Below are 23,010 nucleotides of genomic sequence, written 5' to 3'. Positions count from 1 at the left end.
CTAGCTAGTTTATTGTGATGGTGCTGTATTTATGATGTTGCTATTTTGTTTTTCTCTTGTTTTTTTTTTCTCCATACAGGTGATCCAGGTGTTTTGTTTTTCTTTCTTTCTTCCCCCCCTTCTCACCGTCTCTTCTCCCCTCCGTTTTTCTTTCTCTCCCTCTTTCTCCCTGTCCTATCCCCCAGTCATGTCTGTCCCGTTTGTAGCAACCGAAAATAAAATAAATACATAATTATAATAAAGGTCAATCAAATGGACCAATATGGCAAGGCCATGATGATCCACTTGGTAAAATAAATCCGCTTGGCATCTTTCTTGGTCTTAAGACAACAATTCTGATGGCTAAAGATCCAAACGGGACAACAAAGAGGGGGGGGGAAAAAAGCTGCTGTGACAAAGAAAAATCTGTCAGCATGAAATCTTTGGACTATAATTACACAAAATAAATGCATAAAATTACAGAAAAAGTTCTGAAAGCTCATTGTCCACACGTTTTGCTTTGTTTAAATTTAATGAAAAAAAAATTCTGTCATTTAATTACTTTGCAGTATGAACGGAGGGAGGTTTTAATCTGTAGGAAAAGCTGTAAAGCTGAAAATACTAAACTCCAAAACCTCTTGTGGTGAGCAACAGATCAAATGGCTTCAAGTGCACATTCAGGCCTGTACGACTCATTTAGACATTGAGCCAAGGCTCTGTAAACATGCACACATGTCTGCCATTCAAATACACTTTTTTGAATATAAAACTATATACAAACTAAACTGTAAATGTAATTCAAAGAAACTATTTGTATTTAGTTTTCATAAAAAGCCTTAGTTTAAGTCATTTACGACTACTTGGGAGAACTCAAAGTGTAAGACCTGGACAAGTTTGAAATCTCCTGTCCTCCACAATGAAAAATGGATCAACATAAAAATGGGTGTCATTATTCTTAAATAATAATGAAATGCAGCCAGATGATGCAGATTTTATGTTTTCGCCCGTTCCCCCTCCCGGACAGGCTAGCATTTAAATCTGGGCTCCGATCTGTGTACCTGGCCTGTATCACTACATTCACCGTCTTCGGTCAGCCACCCACCCTTCTTTCCAGTAATGGTATGATCTGAGCTTTTGCGAAAAGTGTGCCAATCAAAATAAAATCCTGCTTGCATGGATTTTCAACAGGGCTGAAGATTTTGCTCCCACATACTGACAGGTTATTAATAATTGACATATCGTTTGAAAAGCTTAATAGTGCTCCGCTGGTCTCCAACGTGCCCTCTGAGAAGGAAATCAAAGACCACAACCTGCAACAGTAGTGACAGTAAACAAATTTTATTTTGTCATCTGCATTTACAGCTGGAATTCTGGGAATTCAAACACGACGTCTTTGCCTGTGAGCTTCTTGTAGACACCAGAGAAGGTCTCCACCTGAATCAGGAAAGAATAAAATCAACGTTAGTTTAACTTAACCTGCCTCTTATTTACCATCACCACTTTTTCTTTACATGATATAAAAAAAACAAAACAGCAACAACCAAGGCTGCAGGACAAACTCCTGTCTGCAGCTGAAGGATTTAAACAGGTCTATTTTTTATGCCAGTATGTTGTACTTAATACAACCCTTGGATTTTGAATTGGACTTTGATCTGTGCATAAAACTCAAAGTAAAGGACAAGTTAAGCCATAAATTCAATTTCTGTTTATGATCAGTCTGTGCACTGCATGGTTTAGCTCCCCAGTAATGGCCCCAAAGGACTCTGGGAAGATGTAGGAATATGCAGGACGCTCGTCCTCACCGGCCAGCAGCCGGGGACAGAGCTTTCTGTCCGACATTGTGGAACGGGACTGTACGTCTCAGCTCAGAGCTACGCTCCCATACGCCACCAGGACAGAGCCAGGAGAGCAACTCTCTGGATGTCCACGTCGGAACAAAAAGGTTTCAGACTTAAAACATCTCCAGAAATTTAACCGAGGGACACGTGCTCCGTCTTATCCTTGTAATAAATCCCGTTTTTGGGAGGTGTTTGGTGTGACAATGTGACTTTTTCCACACCAAACAATCCTTCCACTGATTAATACGTTAAAGACTGACACTTGAAAGCATCGTTATTCGTGTTTCCTGAACATGCAGACGCCTCCGCTGCTTTAAAACTCACTTTGTGTTCGACGTTGTTCTGCTGAGCCTTGTCCAGGTGGACCTTGATGAGCCTGCTGCTGTCCAGTTTCACTCTGATCCTCTTACCCACGATCTCACTGGGGAACACCAGGTCCTCCAAGATGGCGTCATGGACCGCGGTCAGAGTGCGGCTGTAGAATTGGGGGAAAGAAAAAAGGTCATCAATGCTTCATTTCCAACTCCGTTTAGTTTCAGTGTGTGTCCACAGCGAGTTTCCGTGCTTCAGTTCAGTTTGGTTCTTATTGGTTGAAAGCTTTAGGTTCTACTTGAGCTTTTATTACTTCTCTACCCTGGTGGGGTATTTATCGTGGGCAGAAACACTTAATCATGCTGACATCCTGCTCGTGTTAATAACTTCGAGCAACAAGACATTTCTTCCTCCTCAAGTCCGGTTTTTATTTCATTTCATTAAAGTAAAACATTTTCCCTGATAACAGTTTTATGTTACAGCAATAATCTTGGGAGTGAGGCCCTGAAGGTCAACACCTGAGGCTTGGTGTTGATTACAAAGCTTGTCTCCCAAGGGCAGCCATGGGTCCCTGCAGGCCTGCCTCCACTGCACTATGTGTGGCTGCAGACCTGCACGACAACCACAGGCCGATCAACAGGATGCCAGCCTAGACAGCCGCCACCTCAAGCAGACTGGAGGGGTGGCAGACTATGACTTACAGAAGCAACGGGCACCGCTATAGTACCCTAATGAGTTTCACTTCCTCTAAATAAATCTTACTGAGAGTTTTAGTCAGCCTGGTCCGAGCTGAACTTCGGATTACTGTGTTTTACCAAACGGTTGAAAGATTTAGCTCGGATAAACCGGGGACCAATAATCACATCAGTAAAGTTTTCCTTCCAAAGCACCTGCAGCGCCCTTTCAAACATCCAACTTTCAGCAAAAACCGGGACTCTCTTCACAGAAAATAAAAACATTCAGTCACACCTTCTTTGGTTTCTATTAATGATCAGTCTGTGCACTGCATGGTTTAGCTCCCCAGTAATGGCCCCAAAGGACTCTGGGAAGATGTAGGAATATGCAGGACGCTCGTCCTCACCGGCCAGCAGCCGGGGACAGAGCTTTCTCTCCAACGTTGTGGAACGGGACTGTACGTCTCAGCTCAGAGCTACGCTCCCATACGCCACCAGGACAGAGCCAGGAGAGAAACTCTCTGGATGTCCACGTCGGATTAGATTTACAAATGGGTTTATAGCATCATTCTGTCCAGTTAATAAACCTTTCTCCCGTTTTTTTAGAAACACATTTGTAGATTTAAGTTTACAGTTATCCTCACAATCTCTTTTATTTTGAAGGACAGAAATAAATCTTAAGGGTGTTACCTGAAAAAAGATGCTTCAACACAGTATTAACATACATCTTTTAAAAATCATTTATACACAAAGCAATTTCTAAAGCTTAAAGAGAGCACTGCAGATGCATTAACGTCATGTGATGAAAATTAATATCACAAGAACTATTAATTTTCATCACATGCATCTGGTAGCATGCATTGCAACAGTACCTCCACAAGGTGGTGGTAGATCGCAAGTAACCACCACCAGGCTACCCGACGCTGGACTGATAAAAGGGGTCTGAGAAGGTGACAGAAGATCGAACACTTTACAAACCGAGAGAACACTGAAGTTCAGAAAAATGAAAGTAAACTAAGCACAGTGTAAATGTTGCCAGCTAAAGTTCATTATAGTGTTTTTGTATGAGCTCAAAAAAAAAAAAAAAAAAAAAAAAGGCTCAAGAGTATTAGTGGAAATGCTCATCACTGCACCATCTTCCCTCCGTTCTTTCACTTGAATCATTGTCAGAGCTGGAAAGTTTCTAACATTAAAGACTCCAGATCCACTTTAACACATTGACCCACTCTTGCGAGTCAGCCGCAGAAATCTGTGATCAGATTTTAAAGCCAACTCTCGGCACTCACCTCCTGGGACGCTTCTGCTTATTCTTCGTGCGGCTTTTCCTGGTGGGTTTGGGCAGAATTCTCCTCTGAAAGTCAGAAATTGTTCAATTAATCTCCAACGAGGAATTGGGCAAACAAAAGCAACTACAGAGCAGCATGAAGGTAACAATCAGGTTCAGGCTGATATTCTTGCTTACATAAAGAGGTTTTATTTCATTATCAGCCTATAAGTTGAACCCTGATTTGAAAAGATGTGCACTGCATGGTTTAGCTCCCCAGTAATGGCCCCAAAGGACTCTGGGAAGATGTAGGAATATGCAGGACGCTCGTCCTCACCGGCCGGCAGCCGGGGACAGAGCTTTCTGTCCGACATTGTGGAACGGGACTGTACGTCTCAGCTCAGAGCTACGCTCCCATACGCCACCAGGACAGAGCCAGGAGAGCAACTCTCTGGATGTCCATGTCGGATAAAAGAATCACCACAACACACGGACACATACCTGAGCTCACGCCTGTTCTTAACAGGGTTATGCATTTTAAGTAATGTTTTCCAGGCATCCAGCTTGAAAGCAAAACGTAATATTTCTGGATATCAAGTAAGTCGTCAAACTGACAGTCACAGCGATGGTATCCTCACCTGTGCAATGAAGACCACGTGCTTTCCACTGAACTTCTTCTCCAGCTCCCTCACCAGGCGCACCTGAATCTTCTGGAAGGACTTCAGCTGAGGGACAGGAACGAAGATGATGATGGCTTTCCTGTTTCCACCAACCTCGATTTCCTGAAAAGAATAAAGCAGCAGTCATTTAAGAGCACAGGGGCTCTGAAGTGTGATGTGACGCCACCTGGGCAGGGCAGGAGCTCTCCACGAGGTGCCCAAATCCCAGCTTTGGATCCTTGAAGGAAATTGTCTTAATGTTTCGTAAATCTGTGGCTGTTAAAACTCAGAGGAACATGCATTGAACTCTAGGTTAGTACGAAAGAATTTTAGTAAAACACGACGACTTATAACACCAGTACGTATCAAAAAGTGTGCACTGCATGGTTTAGCTCCCCAGTAATGGCCCTAAAGGACTCTGGGAAGATGTAGGAATATGCAGGACGCTCGTCCTCACCGGCCAGCAGCCGGGGACAGAGCTTTCTCTCCAACGTTGTGGAACGGGACTGTACGTCTCAGCTCAGAGCTACGCTCCCATACGCCACCAGGACAGAGCCAGGAGAGCAACTCTCTGGATGTCCACGTCGGATTAGATTTAAAACGTAGCATAAAGATAAATTAAAGCTTGATTTTGAGTCAGTGAAAAGCAGCAAACACAGCAACAGGCTTGTTAAAACAAAATCTATGTATCAGTTATGTAAATAATTCAATGACACGAAGCTCATGCACACAGGTTCATGTGAACTCTCACCTTTGCTGCAGTGATGTTCAGTTCTCTCAGCTGAGCCTTCAGGTCAGAGTTCATCTCCAGCTCGAGCAGAGCCTGTGGAAAGACCAGTCAAATGAGTAAAGCAAGCACAACCACATCACTCATCCTGACTAGCTCAAACGTTTTCTATTAGCTTCATATTTCTGCTTCTCTCTAAAGGAGAGCCCAATCCCACTGGTGGCAGATTTTCCATGTGGTCATTAAAAGAAACAAAACCATCCCTTTTTAAAATACATTATAAAAAAACTGAAAGTTATTTTGGGAGACTCAATTATCAGCTGCTGCACCAGTAGGTTCTTCATCCTGAAGACAGACTAACAACTCCACCATCTTGGACTCCAACTGGTGACGGTTATGCTCTTGAGCCTCAGTGAGCTTCAGCTGCTGAAGGTTCAGGATTACATCACCTTCCAAGTTACAGGATCTCTCCACAGCAAGGGGAAAGACTTCCATCACCAGCTGCTGTCCAAGACAGCAGAGTTAGAATCTGAGACAGCTGACTGATCGCCATGAGAGCAACCAGGTAAGCTTTAGGGAACACTAGATGAGAAATACCACAGCCGCCTGGTGAGCAGGGTTAAAACATCACTTCAGTTATTGTTAAACTAATCAGTTAAGCCAGGGGTACAGCTTTCTGTCCGACAGTGTGGAACAGAACTATGTTGAGCTTCAGCTGCTGAAGCTCAACATAGCACTCACAGGTGCATTATTTTACTTGCCTTTTCTTTTTTTGAAAGAGAAAACATGACCTGGGTTACTTTTTTTGCTTACTGAACTTAAAATGTATCACCACTATTGCACTGCAATGCTGGTGCTGCTGGTACTTTATTCACCAGACACTTCAAGAAATATGATATAATTTTAAGGCCGCATCACCCCATCAGTCCACCAACCAGTAAGCGGACAAAACCACCAAACAGGGCTGTCCTAATGAAACACTCAGCCTTACAGGATTGAGAAGAACCAGCAGCTGAGACTTTAATGTCAGTCATAATTAAATCACATTAAAGACTCAATCACACACAGCCTTACATTCCTCCAACAGTACAATTCTTGTTTAAATAGTCACTTGGAGACAAAAAAGTTCTGATACTGTACATGAACCCCTGTACACAAAAAAAAAATCAGTACCTTTTTTAAAAATGTAATCTGACATAAAATTGGCCTCATATTAACAGATAGTGCAGTTATGTAATGGCTGACCAATAAATCATATAGTTCTCTTACACCATATTTATTCATGATTCCCTTTACAGTTTTCTCCCCAACGGCCCCCACAGTTACTCATTCAGCTGGACTGAAGCTTCAATAATACATGGATCTGTGATGCCGACTTTCTTACCTGAGAGATCCCAGACTCAAACTCGTCTGGCTTCTCGCCATTAGGCTTCACTATTTTGGCGCTGGTACTGAACATGGCCTTTGTCTCTGCACGGAGAAATAAAAACATTTAGGTTAGACCCACCGGCATCCGAACATATTTAATATCCACCCTTTATTGAAAGCCCAGAGCACCGCTAACCTCCAGGCGTAACACCTCTGAGCTAACCGGGCTACACCACAATAGCACAGGAGATTGATATAACAGCCCAATGGACATAAAACGGCACATACATATTAACTACTTGAGTCACAATTAAAAGAGCTGAACATCCGACCCTGAAAATTAACTTAAGCTCTTTTTCCTTCGGTTTTGTGACGGCTAACTGAACACATGCACGGCCTGTTGCTAGCCGCTACTCGCTTGCCGAACTCATTGAGCAGAGCCCCTCTACTATGTCTTATTTAGACATTAAGATGAGCCATCCGATACTGCAAATCACATAATCTAAGCTATCACAGGATTCACTTGCCCTACTGTGTGTAAACCTTGCCATTAAATACATTTAAAGTACATTTTAAAACAGAAAAGCTAGTCCAGAGTAAAATGGCACGACTAACCTCTGTCAACGACGGCCAAGGAAGAGGCCGGAACATCGCGAGAGTTGGATTAATCCAATCGGGAGCGACCTTTTTTTCTATCGCGAGAATTGTAGAAACGCTTGAAGTGATAAGAACTATCGCGTGAGTGTAGTAGAAAACAGTCGGGGAAACTGCAGGCAGATTATTGCTGTGCGTTTAGACTGATTTTTGTTCGAGTTTGTTTACTGCAACATTTTCAGATAGGGATATACGGCCAATGAAGAAACTAAGATGACTGCAAGACTTATTAGACTGGTGTTAAATATATATGGAATACTTTTTTGGGCTTTTTCGGGTTTAGCTTTCCCGGACATCTGTACACCTGGCTGCTAATTTGGTCCCATATTTCAAGATTTTATGTCAAACCACGCCTTCCCTACTCAAATCTATTGATATTTGAATGTATCCGAGTTAATATCACGATGCTAGCCACCTTTGTCCCCGTGCAGTGTGTTGGCAGACAGTGATGTTTAGGCTGACTGGTCTTTTCAGAGTTGCATGCAGGACCTTTTGTAGCGCTGCTGACGACATGGCGAAAGGGAAGTTTTTCTACGCAGTTAGGAAAGGACACAAAACGGGAGTCTACACTTCATGGTGAGGCCGGACACAACTCAATGCCTGCACATTTGTTTTTAAGAAAATCAATGTTATTGGCTATTCAAAGTGCATGTTCTTTCAGTGAGAGTGAGTGGATGCCAGCTTCCGTTCAGATGCACGAAGATTTCTTTTTCTCCTTGAGCTACAGTAAAACAACCCAGCGGGTTTAAGATCATATCAATGTTTCCCTGTCAGTACATCCCACACTTTAATTCGGCATGGAAGCATAACATACACGGCTTCGTTTTCTCCGTTTTTCAGGTGGTTAGCCTTCAAACTGTTAAATGTATTTCCGCCATTAATGTGGCTCATTTGTGAGTAGGAGGGCCTAAAATTGATTTATTCTTACATAATGTAGTATGTCTTTGGTTTGTTTATATTACAAATAAATACATATAAAATAAACAACACGCCAGTACCAGACCAGTGAAACTCCACCTTCTGTTAGTGCACAGAAGTTTAACTACACATTTAATCTTTGAGAAAATAAACTTTGGACCTATTGTTACAAGAAGGGAACATTTTTGTTATTGTTTTTCTGTTACTTAATTAGTTTAATGTACCGTAAATGATAGGAAACAGTCAAAAGTTAAAACACAGTTAAAGTCATCCTCCACAGCTGCCCACTGGGCCGGATTGGAGTCTGTCCTAGATATTTTCTCTCATTTCATTTTCATGCTGGAAATTCAGAAATCACTAGTTTCTGAAATATTCAGGCCAGTGTGTCTGCCACCAACAATCACTGCCATGTTCAGTGCCACTTAAATTCTCTTTCTTCCTCACTCCAGTGGCTCAGTTTGAACGTCAGTGGGTCATCTTGACCATGTCTGTGCCTGAATGGATTGAGTTGCAGTTGAAAAGGTGTATCATTAAAGTGTCCGGAGGGGAGAATGAAGACATCTCAAGGTTTTTATTCTCCTGATTTTTTACTTTTTATTTTTTTGTCATTTAGGGACGAGTGTAAGAGCCAAGTGGACAAATTTCCGTCCGCCTCCTTTAAGAAGTTTGCCTCAGAGCGAGATGCCTGGGCATTCGTCAGAGGGATCGAGCCTTCTGCAGTTCCAGACGTGAAGAAAGGTGAATATTTTCTAATTTTATACTCTTCAAATACACACGAGAAACTATAATTACTTGGAGCTGGGATTGAGGCTGAACTCGGAGCATCTTGGTTTGGAAGTGGCCGTCAGTTTGGAATCCAAGAATATGTTAAAACCCTCTACTGCATGACTTTTTATTTTTTGGGGAAAAAAATATTTCTGGGGGAGCTTTAGGGTCCCTTATAATATATCAATCATAAAATTTGACCCCCCCCCCCCCCCCCCAAAAAAAAAACAAAAAAACAACAAAACAAAACAAAAAAAACAGATATTGGTTTGTTATTTCAAGGCAACACTGTGCGATAAGGGTAGTCAAATAACAAGTTATTCTATAATACGTTTTATTAGTACAACCAGGATGAACAAATAAATAAACAACAATAAAAAAACTATGTAAACATTTCACAGAACAATAAAACACCAAAATACATCCAACATTTGACCCTAACCCCATGCGTGTACACACACACACACACACACACACACACACACACACACACACACACACACACGTTGTGTTTCCATCACTTTTAGGGATATTACATTAACTTGCATTCATTTCCTGGAGACTTATCCTGACCCTACCCATCACAAGTCCCTGCCTGAACCTAACTCTAACCCCGACTCAAGCCTTCACCCTAAAATTGAATGATTTACCTTGCAATTGTCCCCATAAAGTAGGCTAGACCTCACAATATGAGTGTAAACAAATTTGTGTTCCCACAACAGTAAGACAGACACACACACATACACACACACACACAGTTACTTTACCAACTGACCCCTGAGCTCCTAAGTGTCCCTCAAACCTGATTCAGGGATCCACTCCTCTACTTCACTGTCACTCCCTGAAAGCTCACTGTCCTCACTTTCTGAGGACAGAAAGTGCACATCCCCTTGGTTTCCTTCCATAAAAGGTTTTTACATCCATGTCCTGTAATTGAAAAGTAGAACAAACAATCAAATATGCTTCTTAACATATTCATGCACATGCAAGTTTTTCTTTTATATACATTTATTTGTGTGAGGCATGAAAATGTGGTTTGTTGCCTCAGGGCAACGCTATGCAGTAGAGGGTTAACCCAGCCACTGTGTCTGTTTGAGGTGGTAATACAGCATGCAGGTCTGGATTCACACAAAGCTCACAGGTGATTTTAAGTGGAGAATCAGGTACTTGCTGCACACTGTTCTTGATGAACTTCTTGTGTTTGTGGCTTTCAGTAACTCAGAGCGTGGAGTCTGATGTCACTCTGCTTCCTAAACGAGGCCCGGAGCCGCTCGAGTACATCCCTCTTGGCAAAAAGAGATGTCACTCGGAGGAGGAGGCGGGGCACCAGCCCAAACGAGTTAAGCCATCAGAAAGCTCGACATCACAAAACTCGTCATCAGAGAGCTCGGACGGATTCACGTACATGGGTGAGATGTGCAAGATTTAATATTAGAGCTCAACTCCATTCAACATGTTATGGGGACAAAATCATGTCATTTACTACATACAGAAATATTTAAATATAAAATGTAGAAAATGGAAGCAATAAAACTTGAACTCCAGTCTGAACTGTTCTGCGTTCTCCGTACAGGTGACGCTGTGGTCGTTTACACCGATGGCTGCTGCTCAAGAAACGGACAGAGCGGCGCACGGGGGGGCATCGGGGTGTACTGGGGATGCAACAACCCACTGTGAGAATATGTGCACGTGCTACAACGAGCATGTTTTAAACAGTTCCTAAAATCTGCTCAGTCTAAACCTCCATAGTGAAAGTCTTAATTGCATAAATGGATGCATCGGTTTCTCACATTTTGTTGCCTCTGGCTTTATAGAAATGTTGCAGAGAGGCTGCAGGGAAGGCAGACCAACCAGCGCGCAGAGATACAAGTAAGATTTACATCTCAGCATGAGAGTTTCTGTCTTAAAAGTCCAGTTTAATGCTCAGTGTTAACTCTGCAGGGCTGCACTTAAACAGTACTTTTTAAATTTTTAACACTAACATGGGGTGATTTTCATTCTGTTGCTTTAGAATCTTTTTAAAGGGACCACCATGACACCCTTTTTTCCTTTTGTGAGATGTTGTGTAGAGAGAAATAAAAGAAGAGCACTTCAATTTGCCACTTATTGTTGTGCTTTAATATATTTTAATGGGAAGTATGTTTTTTTTGTTTTTTTGTTTTTTTGTTTTTTTTTTGGGTGTCGGGTAAAATCTACCTGACATTAGTGATAGTGTTATAAAACTGCATGTTAGTGTGCTAGGGTTAAAGAGAGGAGAGGCTGAGGCAATTTTAACCAGTTTAAACTACTGAGGGCCAGCATGTAAAGAGGCTTATTAAATGTACAGCAAATACAAAGAAGCGCCACCTGATGGTCATAGAGGGAACAAAACTAAAAATGGCACCATGAGAATGAAGGTTTTAAACTCAACTTCTGAAAAGTTTCCTGAGGGAGCAGATATGTAAATGTACCTATTTATTGGAAAGAATAGCAAGACGCAGGCCTGTAAATGCCTGTTTGTTATTTTATGCTTGGATTTTTCTCTACAAGCTTTAAAGCATAACTAACTGTCGTCTCTGCTCTCGCTGCACCAGGCGGCCTGCAGAGCGCTGGAACAGGCCAAACAGAATAACATCAAGAAACTCGTTTTATACACTGACAGCAAGTTTACGATAAACGGTGAGTCACAAACTCGAGTCATGCTGCAGTCATGTTGCATTACCACTCAGATTTCAGCTTTTGAATTTCCCACTGAATGGGTAAAGGTTTTTCTTTTCTTTTTCCTTCATGCAGGTGTGACCAGCTGGGTGAAGAACTGGAAGCTGAACGGCTGGAGGTTGAAATCTGGAGGTCAGATTACCAACAAAGACGACTTTGTGAAACTGGACAGGCTGAATGGACAGGTGGAGGTGGTCTGGGTAAGTATCAGTGTTTCTTTGCGGACGGGGTCTTTAGATTCATGCAGGTCAGAAGTAAACAATGTTTTTACATTTACCGCAGGAGTCTTTTTGCAGTCAACCGCCCCCTGCTGGGGAGGTGATAAATCTGTCCATGGCCTGAAAAATGGCCACAAGGGGGCACGGAGGGCTCAGTACAGTCAGACAGAGCAAGCAGCCGAACAGCTTTCCTCAGAGGCTAAAACTGTATATATCAAAGGGACAGTTTCAGTGGATTACTTGGATTAAGATGATTATGTTTTGTTTTTTGTTTTCTGAAATCTTATGCTTTTGATAAGCAGATGAAGTGTTACATATCCAAATAATTTTGCTATTTCAAACGTCTTCAAAAAAGAAAAATCTGAGCATTCGGCTGAAGACAGGTTCAGCGTTCCTGTTTCATTTTGTTTGCACATTAGAGTCTTAATTCAGAAAAATATCGTAAATTTTTATTCTTTTAATCAGCTCTGAATGATAAAAATGTTAAATGATAGAAACTCCCTGGTTTGTTAATAAGACTAAGTGTTCGACAAGTACACATTTGATACTAAAATATGCTAATGTTTCTTTCATTAGTACTAATTAAATGTGCTAATTTGCATAAATGTTGAATAAACAACAACATTTTATTCAGACTAGTCTCACAAATGTGTAAAAGGTTCCTGCACTGCGTCACCTTTCTGTTCTTTGGTTAAAAAAAAAAGTAATTTTATTCCTCTTGCTGCGGGATCATCTGTGTTTTTATTTTAATTGTACGAAGTCAGGCTGGCACAAGGTTGATTGTCACTTAATTTCTGATTCAATTATTCGAATGCTTAAAAATGTAAAATATACGTTAAAATAAGGGTCCACAAATAAATCGTGAATGCCAGAAAGATATTACGAAAGGGTTCAGATTATCGTGAGGGAAGAATTAAACCCCCTCAGTCCAAATTAGGCCCAAAAAAGGTGAATATTCAGATTTTTGAAGGTGAAGCCAGAGAAATTCAGCATTTTCTGCTTGGAAAATTTAACTTAAAATGATGAGCTCATTATTACATTGTTCTCTTCACTTCTGGTGGATTGTTTTGATGTGCAGAAAGTAGTCTGATCTGGAAACGGTGTGACAGGTTCAATTTAAAAGTAACAGTCAGAGAAAAGCATCAGCAGTATTGTTAATGCCTTATCTGATGGATGAACCGGTAATGGTAAAAACCGCCTGTTTGAAGGTCGTACGTATCAGGATGTAATGAAAAATCTTCTGGTCATTTGCAGGTCTTAATGATTTAAATGCAACCCGTGATGAGCACCCCATGATTTGGCAGCAATAATTTGAAGTGATCATTTTACTGTGACTGCATTACAGGCCGCAGTAGTAAACAGTCTTAGTGCTGCATAGTACAGCCATATCCAATCATTTGTTTAATGCTCAGTAAGCGTCCAAGTGATTGATTATTAGTTGTTATTTTCATGTTTTTATACTTACTTGTCTGCCCTTCTGGTCCTCCTCCAGATGCACATTCCAGGTCACGCCGGCTACAGAGGCAACGAGGAGGCCGACAGGCTGTCAAGAGAAGGAGCGGCGAAGCCTCTGCAACCAGAGCACAAAGAAAAAGACGAGCACCTTTAAAGAAATCTGCTGCAGGACTGTTTAATGCTCTTTTTCTGGTTCTTTAGCTTTGAAACAAACCTTTGAGAGGTTTGTTTCTTGTCCGTGTCAGTTGTGACTGTACCGAAGCTTGAAGGTTGCAGAGAGTCTGCACGCTCATCCTTTTTCTTTTTTTTTGTGTTGAATGTAAATTTCGATTTGTTTTGGGTCTGAATAAAGATTTTAAGTTTCACCTGTTGTTTCCTGTGAAGTAGCAAGAAGTGAGAAGACAGTTCTTGAGTCTAAGAAGTTGAGGAAATCAGGTGAGCTCAAAAAGGTCAAGGAGATGGAGACATGTTGATGAGAAACTTGGACGATGTTTTTAGTTTATTCTGTCTCGTTGTAATCCCCGCAGCCTTCCAGCAGGAGGCGCTCCAGGTTATCATTCGAACACAGACAAAGGGCTCCTGAGGATTTGGGGTTTATTTAAGGATCTCCTCGCGAGCTGATTGACACATTTTGATGAACATCGTCCCAAACACGCCAGTGCTTGGGGAATATTGTTTTCAAATCACATGTAAGTAAAGTTTATTACAGTGAAACTGAAATGAGAACGAAGGGGTTTGAGATCAGCGTCTGAATCCTGAAAATCCTGTTTCTCTGTCACAAAATTAAACTGGGAGATGTCTACTCCCAGTCTGACAAACCAGTAATCATTATCACATTATACAGTATTAACTCTCCTTATGGGCAGCTTATCAGAGTAATCCTTGTTTCCTGGACTGAAGATGTACATTTATTTTAGTTTTCTAAAATAAAGTTTTATTGTGAAAAACACCTTCACTACATTAGCAGCAGGTAAATTCCCCTCAGAGGAAACTCTGACATACTGCTGAGGGCAAACACGAAACCTCCTAGAGACTGAAAGGGACACTGTGCATTAAGAAGTTTTTTTTATTTAAAAAAGGACATGTTAATTAAATTGAACGCTTAGTCATGCAGGCTCAGTTTAATATGCAGGTTGGTGGCATTTATAAAGGGTAAAAGAAAAGCAAAGATGAAGAAGACAAAAGAACATCATTGATAGAAGCATAATAACATTAAAGGCCACTTGTAAAGCTCACAAGCACAAAAACACACGAACCTGATTAAAAACAGTATTTATCTTTAAAGACTTGGACACTGCAGAGACAGACATCACCTTTCAAAACAATTGAGCCATTATTGTAAAAGAAACCGGAATCCTAAATAGGAGCATAAATAATGAAAGGAAGACATCTGTAGAACTAACAGCTGACAAGGAGGAAGGGCAGCACTGTCTCCCTTTATTGCTTAAAATGTACATTCTCAGTTAATCTCCTCACATCTTAGCCTTCCTGTGGTCCACCAGAGAGGAGCAGAGGAGTAAAGCAACAGGCATTTAACTTAATGAGGCATCCTTCTTTCAGAGCCTCATTTTAAACCAGCTAAGTAGCCCAACTAAATCTTTGTCTCAGATGGAGCAACAGCTTTTTGGAAGGGACAAATATAAGCTAAATAATCAAAAATCTCCAAGGCACTCTCTTTTTATGTGAAATTATATTTCCTTAAGCTCATGGCATCATTATACTCAACCTAAAACTCTGACTTGTTTAGACACACACACACACACACACACACACACACACACACACACACACACACACACACACCTGGAAGAAAACGGACTCCATGAACACACCGACTATTTTCCAGTTGGTGCTCTACCAGTAGGAAACTTCCATTTAGGTGAGAGCGGAAAATTCCACCAGGAACACTCCACCAATAGGAGGAGTCTTCAATATCCTAGAATTAACCAAAATGAATCAGATTCAATCCAAATCAGATGAGAAAAACAAAACACAGATAACATAAATGTTATAACAAAGTAATAAAATCTTAGTCCTCATTTACTGTAAGTTGGGGTATTCAGTAGTTTCCTTTTGGTTAAGATGCCTTTTTCTTCAAGATGTGGTCAATTCCAAGTGTTTATATTATAAAAGTCCAGGTAGTGCTTGGAGGTAATGTTACATGTGCCTATAGGATATTTTATATTCCCAAATAAAACAGTGATTTAACGAAACGTGTGCTGCTTAAAGAGTCCTGTATTTTCCAGCCATGCTGTGGCATATTTATATACTTAAAGGTGACCTCCCCCTCTGAGGATACACTTGTGCCTCCTTGATTATATCTCCTCCGTCCTCCAGATGCTTTTTAACAATTGAGACGCACTGAGACTGATTTACGTGTCATAAGCAGGAAATCAGAGCGACGAAGACAGGAAGTCAAGCCGCATATTATCCAGTCAATTACAAATGTTTGACTGTGAATTTAGTACATAGGTCTTTTTATATTTTTATTACTTAACCTGGCAGGAGTTACATATGGTCATATTAACCAATTATAAAGTGCTAATCTGAGGCTGCACCTGCTGAAATTTCAGTTTCCAGTATTTCCATTCCAGCGTGCAGTCTCTTTAATATGCTGCGTTGTTGTATGCATCGCTGCTGATAGGTTAACTCTTCATACATGCTCACAAGAATGAGATTAAACTAAAACTACTATGTTGTTACCACAGTGAAAAGTTGTTCACTTGTGTCCCTTAAATTGATCTAGTCCTTTCGATATTTGGCGTAAGCACCCTTTAAACTCTTGACATCGATGATGGCCGCTAACCCTGCAAGTAAACCCAGAGCTCCGCAGAAGTTTGAATCACAAAAGAAGCACCTCCGAATCGAAGGATTTAGCAATGCTCCCAGTCTTTTATTTTGAAAAAACCAGCTTCTCTGTGTAAGTCCTGTGTCAGGCTTCCTGACCTCCTCATCTGGTCTGTGCAGCCCAGCAAGCCTAAAAAATAGACACAGCTATATTTTAAGTGAAGCTCAGTGAATCAGATGCTTAAAATATTCCTGGTGGAATGACAAACATTGTCTTGAGGAGGTGACAGCATTGGAGCTGGAACGCGGTCCAGCATGTGGGATGTTCTCGTGATAACCCTTTGCAATCAGAACATGGAATTTATTATTTATTTAAATTGTGCTTCCAAATATTAGGAATCAGTGGGCAAAAAATTGACATTTTAACTGACACACCTCAAAAAAATAATGAAATTCTTTCCAAATGAGTCCTGTTTCATTTTCTTTAAGACATGGGCTTGGGTTTGTGACCTCACAGGGTTCAAAATGACACTTGGTTGCAGTTGGCAGAATTGTTGTTTTGAACATTTTGGAAAACCCATCTGAATGTCTTCTTCTCCATGAGGCCTAAACCTTCTGCTGCAGGACTTGTTCTTCTCGTGGCTGAAGTTAGTTCCTCATCTGCAGCTGCTTCAGAAGGAATTCAGAGCCAATCAGACGCCTCCCTGATATTATTGGATAATAAATGGAAACATCTTGTAGGCCCAAAACTTCGGCACACACTGAGAAAAGCTTTGTTTCTCCAACACGGAGAAAGAGGAATTAGACTCATTTGTCCTTCCTCCTCCTCCTCCTCCATTCTCCTGCAGCCTTTCGATTGGTCGGTGTCGATGTTGGAAAAAGGACGGAGGCTCTGGGTTTCTCGCTCTGACCTCGACCGCTGCCTTCCGGCAAGCGTGGGGCACGGCGACCCCGCCAGAGGCAGCCCAGTCTGAAAGAGAGTGCCTCTGAGGGTCAAAGGTCACCCCGCAGCAGCTTCACCTCCTCGTTGGCTGAGACTCGTTAGCACTCCTCCTCAACACATACATGCCTCCTTAGCAGAATGAGCTCTGGCATCGTTCCGCCGCTGCCCTGCTGGAGGGGAGGAAGACCAAACAAACTGCAAAGAAACTTAACTAACCAGACATTAGAAACATCCTGCTCACACTTCAGCTGGAGGTTTTGTCAATTTTTAGATCATCTGCTCTAAAATAAACCACAATGTTCTGCCGGGGTTGCAGAACTCTCTGACACCGCAGACCGTCTGACACTGAGCGGGGGATGTTCGCTGAAGTGCTCGCAGTGCTGACGGGGAGAAAAGAAAACTTCACGCAGGCGTTCAGCCGCTTGACAGGAAATCAACCCGGTCTACGCCGCTGCGTTAGCCAAGTCGCTCCATTCCAAGTAAAGTCTCACGAAGTTTGAGGCTTCGGAGTTAAGGTCCTGCTTTCGGTCGTGTGCAGGTTGACGAGGCTGCACCAAAGTTAGAGCTAAAGTGTCTCACATGGTGCTACTCAGAGCTTTGCACACACACATCTAAATGTTATAGCTCTACTCTGTCAGCAGGGCCAGTGTTGAGAATATTTATAATAACTGGCAATGTGGGCTGCTCGTGTCCATCTTGGTCCTGCCTCTGGTCCTTCGGCCACAAGCGGGGCGCAGCTGACTTCTTTCCACTGAAATGAAACACAGTGTTGGAAACAAGTGAAACTCTACTGCAGCAGCTGTCTGTGCTCCTCATGCAAGGTTTTTTGATCTTTTATGTAGCACCTTTTCCTCTTCGTGGAGAGCAGTGTTGGTCAAGTTACTTGAAAAAAGTAATCAGTAACTAATTACTGATTACTTCCCCAAAAAAGTAATCCCGTTACTTTACTAATTACTTATTTTCAAAAGTAATTAATTACTTAGTTACTTAGTTACTTTTTAAAAACACGATTTACAACCTGAAGAGGTGATAAAGCGATAGATCTTTCAGCCCAATTCTACTTTTTCTACATAATCCATCATACAAAATGTAATCAAATGGAAAAGTCTCTTTTTTTTAACTTGTTTTATCAGTTTTAATCTTTTAACTTTATGCATCAAGCAAAAATGTAATTATATGCAACATTCTCTGCGTTGAATAAATTAGTTTAACATTTAAACCTATTTTCTGCACATTCCAGCACATAAAATAAAATATTTTTTGTGTTTACACTCACTCTTTCAAATAGATGCAAGTAAAACACAGCAGAAAGTAAATAAAGTCAAAGACTCAGCGGTCCTGTTGCTCTATTTTCACCTATTAAGCAGCACTGCGGTAGGCGCAGGTTTACCCTGGTGCAGGTGTGCCGCGGTCAGTTGAAGAATCCGCGACTTTCTCTGCGAGTTTCCCATTATGTGGTAGCGCACTCGGTGCTTGCTTGGAAGTTTAGGGGTTTTTTTCACTGTAAAAAGAAGTTTTCTTCCCACGCACAACGGACGCTAATGTTTTTGTCACTTTTTATGGAATCAAACTCAAAGTAAGGTCAGTACTTTAAACGCTGCATGCTCATACTCTCTCCCACAATCGATATATGATCCATTGTTGATCTGCACACAGCTGTTGTCACTAACGGCGCACTCGCTTACGTCACTGTCGTGAGACATTCTCGCAAAAAAATCACGGTTTTAGTAACGCAGTAACGCAGTGTTCCTACGGGAAAGTAACGGTAATCTAATTACCGTTTTTGCAATAGTAATCCCTTACTTTACTCGTTACTCGAAAAGAGTAATCAGATTACAGTAACGCGTAACGCGTTACTGCCCATCTCTGGTGGAGAGCTCCGATGTGGTTCTTCTTCCCTGTTCAAGTAAACCTTTTAACCAGTCAGCAGTCTACCAATGCAGAGCTACATGCTGTTGGCTTTTTGGGCTCTGTGCTCGCTGAATTCCCATAATCCTTCCCTTCATGTAGCTGCAGAGCTACGAAAAATGGACATTAGTGCAGGACCAATAATTGCAAAGTTTATCCTTAAGTCACTAAAGTCATGTCTAAATGTTTGAGTCCATAAACACTGGGGTATTTTCATATGTGAGCATCTGTGCTGCTGCTTAGCATTGGATACTTAATGGGCGTGTTGCAGTATGTGCTCTCCCTCTGCTACCACTGTGCAAACAACTGGCCATGTCTCAATATGCGTACTTGTGTGTACTTGCGATCTCGTGGACTTATGATACATCATCAGCCGCAGATCAAGTACTGTTCCAATTTAAAGTATGCTCAAAATTCCCAGATGTGTTCTCGCTCCTCCTGTTTTGTTGAGCATGCATCAGTGGACTTGGTGCAGCCAAATATCCCAGAATGCATGAGCTGCCGTACCGCCCGCTCTTTTCTAGAATCGGACGCATGCCTGGATACATAGACAGTGAATGGGAGATATGCACATTATGCTGTGGCTCATTTACAAACTGGTTTATGACATTAGTGAGACGGGGCTGGCAGTCCCAACTCGTCATTTTCAGCATGCAGGGTTTGTGTTCTGGAAGGTAAGTCAATCTTGGTGCGTCAGCCTGAGCACTTATAGACTGAGTCAAGTCAAAGTTTATTTCTATAGCACATTTAAAATAACCTCAGCTGACCAAATTTTACTCATGCTATAAAATCACTAAATCAACAATAGAAATGCAGTAAAACACACAATAGAACATACATTTAAATGATAATTTTCTATTATATTCTGCTAATCTAGAAACGAATGCCATCAAGACTAAATACGTTTTTGGAAGTGTTTTGAAAATCACTGAGTGTCTGGGCAGCTCTTCTATGAAAAATTAGGGATGGACCCAGGAACATCCAAGAGCAGTTGGTTCATAGGTCCAAACAGTAAGCAAACTGCAGGATGAGAGCATGCCGTGGGCCTCATATCTGAGTTAGTGAAGCCGTGGTAAGTCTGAGCTCATGTCAGGTGTAGCTGCTGTCATCCTCTGAGGTATTGTCAGAAATATCTGGGGTCATATCACTGGTTCCGGGTCTGATCACGGCTGAGCTCATGAGCCAGGCTCCTGCTCTGAAATGATTTCTTCCCCATCTCTCCAGTCACTGGTGCTTCCTTTTTCATCAGACATGAGGCAGAAGTGTAGCTCAGTACGGTGTCATCGGCGATCAGGGCACAGAAGGAGTCACAATCAAAGATGGTGAGATGTGAAGTGGCATCTGTTTCCATGACAGTTGCCTGTGTCCAGCTCCCTCCACAGGAAGAAAATCCAATCCAGGGTAATTTTGAGGTGACTGGGGAATAGTTCTCGAGGTTAACTGAGCTCCGTGTGTGTGTTTTTGTTACCGTCAGTGATAACATACCACCCCCACATACCATATATACATACAATATATATTTTCCCCTTAAAAGGGAGGTTTTCACTACTTCACTGAGGGATCAGACCCACCGCACATCCTGATCCCTATAATTCAAATCTTGTGGTCAAGATTTTTGTGCTTTTAATTGACTCTTCTGGTTTCCTAAGAGGAAGGCATTGGCCAAAATCTCTCTCTGATTTGTTAAATAATTTGCTCCCATCGGGATCTGATTTTTTTCATTTATTTTTTCGCTTTAACAAATCAAGCAAAGAGGCAGCTGCTCAGATTTTCCTCTCTGGGTAAATTTGTGCTAATCAATGAAATCAGAAAATACTCGAGGTCAAAACCCCGCCAGCTCTCAGCTCATTAACCCTCTGATGCATGAATTATGAAAGCCTTGGTCAAGATTTTTTTCTTAAGTGCTTTTATTCTTCTCAGGACATGAAAAAAAATGTTTAACTCTTTTTTTTTTCAAAAATATGTTTTTTTATAAAGTTATAAACTTGTCCACTCCAGTGGACTACATGCGCCTGAGCACTTAGCATGAAATACTGTGAATTTACTGTAAAAATTAATTACCTTGTGTTCTATTGTAAATATACAAACACTTGTTTGCTTGTATCCTTTGAAAAACATCTCAGCAATTTTTTTGGAACTTTCAACTCATAAGGCCCCAATGTTTAGACGTAAATAACAAAACCAATCAACAGTCCTAGCTATGAATCCTACACCTGAATATGGCAAACTATCTCCAACAAGAGAAACATTTTTGAGTCTACACAGTTCTATAACGATGCAGGACAGTATTACCAAGCCCTTAGTAGCATGCTGGAAGAAAACACAAACTGACATCTTAGTCTCTGCATCTCCAAACAGTTCTATGTTCATCACACCTAGGCTGTGCGAAAGTTTGCAACGCATCCAGGGCACAATGGCACACAGCATTGCATGCAGATGTATTTGGTCTTCCGTGTGCACACAACATCATGGCACCTGTTTGCATTTTTCACCTCGGTCAGTTGGGGCCAGTGATATCCTGTGGCAAACCTGACCTCACAGGCTACTTTGGTGACTGCTCTCCACTTCACGGGTTGTGGGGTCCCACTGGGTCTTCCTCTTTTGCATTGCTGGAGGGAGAATCTCTTCTCTTGTTACTGACAGTTCTTTCCCATACAAGTTGGTGTTGTATGTTATATTATCAATTAGATCTGCTGGAAACAGATGTCTGAAGAAATCTATGGGATCCTTCCCCTCCACATTCAATTTCCACTCTCCTAGAAAAGGAGGCAAGTCTCCAACCAAGTCATTGTCTTGGACTTTCCAAATATTTTTGCGGGCTTGAGTATGGTCAGGTGCCATGTACCCATCTCCCACAGCTCCCTGATCATACTGACCTTCCTCTTCATCCTGCCCCTCATCGTTCTCACTTTCTGCATCCTGACTGTCTGTGTCTTCATCATCCGTAGTTCCTATGTCTCTGTTCTGCTCTGGCAGCCACTCTCATCATCACTGGACTTATCACTGAACTCCTCATCACTGCACTCATCAATGAAATCATCATCACTGGAGCTGGATGGAATTTCCTGGACTATTCTGTACGCTGCCTTATTCTTTGCTGCATTTGAAGTCTACAAAATATGATAAAATAATTATTATAGTAACTCAAACTACAGCTGATCTGCACAGAAATATATATTTTAAATGAGTAGCTTATAAATGTAACAATTATATGCTTAATTATAACCAAAACAGTCCCAAAAAACAGTGAGACAATTTATGACTTATGTTAAAAAAATATAGTGGGTAATGCATGATGTCCACTACAGTGGACACATGGTTAATTGTAGTTTTCTACATATTAGACATAACAATTTCTTATTCCAAACAGATAATATCCTTCCCTAGATGTTACTGCATATCATCATATTTTTTTTACCTGTTGGGCTCTTTTAGCATAGAAGGATTGACAGGATATGCCAGCAGTGGTCGGCAGGGGTGACAGTTTGTCTGCCATCTTTGATTCAGAGGAAATTTACTTGCAGTTGCACTAACTGAACACTGAATTGACCTCAATGGAGCATGGCAGCAGAGAGCACTCTAGAGGCTAATATGCAGTTCCACCATAGAAACCAATGCATTAAAAAGATATGTACGTTTTAGTAGCTGTCCACTCCAGTGACCACTATATCCCAGAATGCATGAGCTGCCGTACCGCCCGCTCTTTTCTAGAATCGGACGCATGCCTGGATACATAGACAGTGAATGGGAGATATGCACATTATGCTGTGGCTCATTTACAAACTGGTTTATGACATTAGTGAGACGGGGCTGGCAGTCCCAACTCGTCATTTTCAGCATGCAG

General features: G+C 41.5%; 2 protein-coding genes, 4 non-coding genes and 1 pseudogene across 6 annotated transcripts; 1 reads left to right on the top strand and 6 right to left on the bottom strand.

Moving 5' to 3' along the window:
- Positions 1 to 1,301: 1,301 nt before the first annotated feature.
- On the bottom strand, positions 1,302 to 7,516 carry rps7 (ribosomal protein S7). The gene is made up of 7 exons (XM_085432555.1): positions 7,437 to 7,516; positions 6,838 to 6,923; positions 5,478 to 5,549; positions 4,706 to 4,849; positions 4,090 to 4,154; positions 2,142 to 2,292; positions 1,302 to 1,413 (listed from the first exon to the last, which is right to left on the bottom strand). Exons 2-7 carry the CDS (start codon positions 6,910 to 6,912, stop codon positions 1,336 to 1,338), a joined length of 585 nt encoding a protein of 194 aa, XP_085288681.1. The 5' UTR covers positions 6,913 to 6,923; positions 7,437 to 7,516; the 3' UTR covers positions 1,302 to 1,335.
- LOC146692465 (small nucleolar RNA SNORA73 family) lies at positions 1,695 to 1,912 on the bottom strand. The gene has a single exon (XR_014915403.1). It is a non-coding gene; the product is annotated as a small nucleolar RNA SNORA73 family (small nucleolar RNA).
- On the bottom strand, positions 3,124 to 3,341 carry LOC146692464 (small nucleolar RNA SNORA73 family). The gene has a single exon (XR_014915401.1). It is a non-coding gene; the product is annotated as a small nucleolar RNA SNORA73 family (small nucleolar RNA).
- Positions 4,318 to 4,535, bottom strand: LOC146692463 (small nucleolar RNA SNORA73 family). The gene has a single exon (XR_014915402.1). It is a non-coding gene; the product is annotated as a small nucleolar RNA SNORA73 family (small nucleolar RNA).
- Positions 5,097 to 5,314, bottom strand: LOC146692462 (small nucleolar RNA SNORA73 family). Its single transcript, XR_014915400.1, has one exon. It is a non-coding gene; the product is annotated as a small nucleolar RNA SNORA73 family (small nucleolar RNA).
- Positions 7,517 to 7,546: 30 nt separating the features above from the next.
- On the top strand, positions 7,547 to 13,893 carry rnaseh1 (ribonuclease H1). Its single transcript, XM_085432554.1, has 8 exons — positions 7,547 to 8,051; positions 9,007 to 9,131; positions 10,373 to 10,567; positions 10,732 to 10,831; positions 10,973 to 11,027; positions 11,732 to 11,816; positions 11,931 to 12,055; positions 13,566 to 13,893. Exons 1-8 carry the CDS (start codon positions 7,924 to 7,926, stop codon positions 13,680 to 13,682), a joined length of 930 nt encoding a protein of 309 aa, XP_085288680.1. The 5' UTR covers positions 7,547 to 7,923; the 3' UTR covers positions 13,683 to 13,893.
- A 7,125-nt stretch (positions 13,894 to 21,018) lies between these two features.
- On the bottom strand, positions 21,019 to 22,784 carry LOC146692459 (uncharacterized; annotated as a pseudogene).
- Between the last annotated feature and the right edge of the window lie 226 nt (positions 22,785 to 23,010).

Source organism: Copadichromis virginalis, linkage group LG15 (genome assembly GCF_057382275.1).
Source record: "Copadichromis virginalis isolate Kocher_CV1m ecotype Utaka linkage group LG15, C_Virginalis_male_GT1.1, whole genome shotgun sequence".
In the NCBI taxonomy this organism is placed as follows: domain Eukaryota; kingdom Metazoa; phylum Chordata; class Actinopteri; order Cichliformes; family Cichlidae; genus Copadichromis; species Copadichromis virginalis.
The sequence above is the reverse complement of the archived record's forward strand: the minus strand, read 5'-3'. Positions and strand labels throughout refer to the sequence as shown.